This window comes from Micromys minutus (assembly GCF_963924665.1).
Source record: "Micromys minutus genome assembly, chromosome: 3".
NCBI lineage: Eukaryota > Metazoa > Chordata > Mammalia > Rodentia > Muridae > Micromys > Micromys minutus.
The window spans coordinates 14709502-14713434 of NC_137972.1; the positions used below are offsets into that span (position 1 = coordinate 14709502).

At 47.9% G+C, this 3933-nt stretch overlaps 1 protein-coding gene across 1 annotated transcript; it reads left to right on the top strand.

Moving 5' to 3' along the window:
• Positions 1–517: 517 nt before the first annotated feature.
• Positions 518–2063, top strand: LOC308418361 (uncharacterized protein; the record flags this gene model as incomplete). The annotated part of the gene is made up of 3 exons (XM_080913722.1): positions 518–787; positions 1512–1562; positions 1869–2063. The coding sequence occupies 3 exons, from the start codon at positions 518–520 to the stop codon at positions 2061–2063; spliced, it is 516 nt and encodes a 171-aa protein (XP_080769848.1).
• Between the last annotated feature and the right edge of the window lie 1870 nt (positions 2064–3933).

Sequence of the window (3933 nt, forward strand, 5' to 3'; positions counted from 1 at the left end):
TTTTGGTTGGATTGCTGATTTGTTTATATTTCATTTCTCTTTTTCATCGTTTTGGTTTTTTGTTTGGTGTATTTACATTTCGTTCACCAGGCAGGGATACGCATAAATCCAAGTCATGCCCTTGAGGCTGAGGGTTTTCGCTGGAGATCTGGATCTTCCAGAATCTCAAATGAGGGACTTGCAGAGCCTCCCATTTTGATTCGGCCATGAGACAGGGGCTCATGGTTTAAAGGTCCGGTTTGGCCTTGCAGGCAGACAGGGATGCCTGAGAGTTGGCAGCTGGGCGTGGCTTACACACTAGTCTGCATCAGCCGAGTTGAGCCAGAGGTGTGGCCAAGTCTCCAGGTGTCAGGACTAAGTACAAAAGGGGAATGGCATAGGATGCCAGATCTACTCCTCTGTGCTCCAGCGCTCCTCTCTGTAGGTGTCTCTCTGCACACCTCATTAGAGGCAGGGCAACAGTTGATTCGGACCTGCTGATCGTTCCCAAATTCTCGTCCTGCCCTTGAGTGTAGACATGGAGGAAGGCTCTCAGGCTGGCGTCCTGCAGAAGCTCCTGGATCGCCTTTGCCAGGAGAGTGACCCAAGAGAGATCTACAAACTGCTGAAGGAAATGTATTCGGTGCCGATCATGCACCAGAGCCTGGCCGAGACTGGCTTCCTGCGGACCATCAAGCGTTTGAAGAAACAGCAGCTCCTAGCCCAATTTGTAAAGGACTTGGTAGGCAAGTGGTCCACGGGGTTTCCGATGGGCCTGCAGCCAGAGCAGGAACCACAGGACTTTGGCTTGGAGGTGAGCCTCACAGCAGAGAGGCAGAGCACCTCTCCAAAACAGAAGCCCCCGGAGCATGGATCCCAGAAAGGCCAAGGGGCTGGAAGAGAGGTCTGCCTAGGACACAGAATCCGCGACCCAGACACCATTTCTCTGCTGAGCCTGAGCCGAAAATCGGACACAAGGTCAGACCCAAGGGCACGAGTACAGTCGCAGCCTGGATCCGGGAGAAACCCGGACCCCGGAGCAGCAGTTAGCTCGTAGGAACCTGGTGCACATTGGAGGGCACGGGGCAAGCCGTGAGGAGCCTGGGCAAGACGGGGGAGCCACCACCCTCTCCAGAAAGCCACGAGACACGTCAGACAAACACGACTTGCCCGCATTTGGAGGGCACAGAAAGAGCCAGCCACCAGGCCAATGTGAGCAGGATGCAGCAGCCCCTGGGTCTGGTTCATTTGGGGCTGGCCTCAGGGATGACTGCTGTGCTCCTTCCTCTCAAGTTCTGCCATCCTTAAAGAGGAAGAGCAAAGTCCCCTGGTTGGCTGAGGTGCAGAAGCCGCTTGCAAAGATTCCTCGAGGTGAGTCTCGAAGCTCCAAGGGCCTGAGTCGCACTGCTGCCTGTGATATCCCAGCGTCTCCCTCTCGAGACCAAGCCTGCTTTGCCATGGATGTTGTCCAGGAGCCATCTTCCTCTGAGCTGGATCCAGAAGACACATCTTGCGGGTGGGCTTACAGGAAGAACCACAGAACGCCAGTCTATTCAGGTTGTAGGCCTGCAGCCCGTATCCAGCAGAAATCCCAGCGATTGCTCCTTCCCTAGGAGCCCACAGGCATCAGGAAGGCTAATCGCTCACAGGCTGGCAAGGAGGAAGCAGAACCTGGGCATTCCGAAGGGAACACACCGCCCGAGTCACAGGCCTACAAGCAAACCCATCGCAAGCCTGGATCCTCTGCACCCCTTTGTCTTCAAGAGTCAGAAGAGGAGAAGCTGCAAAGACTCAGAACCCGCATCCAAAACACAAGAGCCAAGATGCAAGCTAGACAGACAATCATGGTCGCCTTCCCCATCCAGGTCAAGAGCACTGGCCACCAAGGTGAGCCTGGACCCAGAGGGGCTGTCTCTGCCCAAAATGTGCTTAGTCTTTCTGATGCTCCTGCCCACCCTGGAGCCCAGAAGGCTTCCTGTCTGCCCTCTGGAGAAAGAGGCAGGAAGAGGGACCCTGCTAAGAGACCTGCTCCTCTAATGGCCAAGACCCTCAAGGACTACCGCCATAGGTTCTCTGCAAAGTGAAACTCAGATACCCTCCACAGTCAGAATGCCAGCCACTCCAGGCCTCAGATGGACTGGCATAATCGCACTCCACTCCTGGAAAAGGGCAACCGGAACACCTCTGAAGAAAGGTAGTCAGTCATCTTACTTTTTTGTTTTATGACCTTCATTGACCAATGTGTGTATCCTGCACCCTCCGTGACATGTCTGTACACAACTATATGAGGCTTTTAGTTCTGTGTGTGCTGCAGGAAGGAAGAAAAGAAGGACATGTCGGAAAACAACTACAGTCTGGGATGCTAAAGTTTTGGCACCTTGAATTCCAGCTCCGTGTTGGATTCTACCTCGATTACATCAAGGCAGCTTCTTCCCAGACTTGCCTCCAGAACTTGTCCAGGACAGAAAGCAGCTTGCCTCACCAGCCTTTCAGACTGAGTTCTTAGGTGAAATAGTAGGGGGTGGAGGAGAAAGGGGGGAGGGGTAGAGATACAGTTTAGATGTTAGAGATATAGGCCAATTAGAATACTATGTAAACTTACTCTTATAAAAATATTACATAGCTGTATCTTTCCTCCTTAGAACTCTTTGTAAATGAATCCAACTGAAAGTTAAACCATTTGCATTGTAATAGAATATTTTGTAAAAATAAAATATTCAGGGTTTTAATTGGTGTACTGATTGTTGTTTTAAAACTGAGATTAACCTTGTTACATGTATAAGCCATTGTGCCTATACAATACATTTGGGAATATAAAGCTTAGACCCAGTCCTATAATGTCTGTTTTACACAGTGTTTAGGTGACTAAACAAAAGGGTGATTTTGAGATATTCTAATCCTGAATGCACAAGTGTAGTTAAGCTGTAACAGTTCAGAGAATATTGGTATAGATAGATAATCTTCAGAGGTGTGGGAGGTCCAGAGAATAGGATGTTTATGGACCTGCCTTTAGTTAAAAGCATTTGAATAGAGACCTGTGTGATCCTAACTGCACACGATTATTGACACTAAAAAATTAGACATCAATGGTGTTGTAACAAGTTGCCCAGACTATAGAGACAGGAAGGTGTAAGGGGTCACCTAGCTGGGGTATAGATTAGGGAACTGGAAGATTTCTCCATCTTGTGGAGCTTGTATAATTATTACCCTAGTTGAGTTTTCCTTGCACAGGCTTGTTTGGGTTGGAGATATAACTGCAACGTGGCCTCTTCTAGCATTTGGGCTGGTCTTTTTACAAAATCTTCCATGCCTTAATGTTTCTCCACTGTCAGGTTATAACCCATGGTCAAAAATAAATATCTATTTCAACCTATATTGTGAGTTTGTGGAAACTTATCTTTAGTAAGACAGATTCACATAAACACAGAACCTACCTTCCCAGTTGAAGAAAAGGCCAACCATCTATACTGGGAAAAAATATTAAGAAGGTAGTAAATTGGAAAAGACCAGCAGAGAGGCAGAGTTCTGTAGGGACATATACATAGGTGGGTGGGTGTGTGTTTCTCTGTGTGTGTGTGTGTGTGTTTCTGTGTGTGTGTTGAAAGGAATTAGGCAGACTTGCCATCATCATCCTTAAACAACAAAGAATTAAACTTGTGAATCAGAAATATACGACATATGACAAGAAAATAAAAGAGATCCAATTAATGCCTTGGCTCAAAAATTTTTATGTGTGAGTGTAATAGTGTGGGAGGGTGTGTGTTTTAGTGTGTGCATGTCTGTGATAAGAACAGGGACCTACACATTATATGTTAGAAACAGCGAAAGTTAGAGAGAGAGAGAGAGAGAGAGAGAGAGAGAGAGAGAGAGAGAGAGAGGGAGAGAGAGAGAGAGAGAGAGAACAAGAAGGAAAGGAAGACTGAGAGGTAAACTGCATATAGAAATGAGAACAAA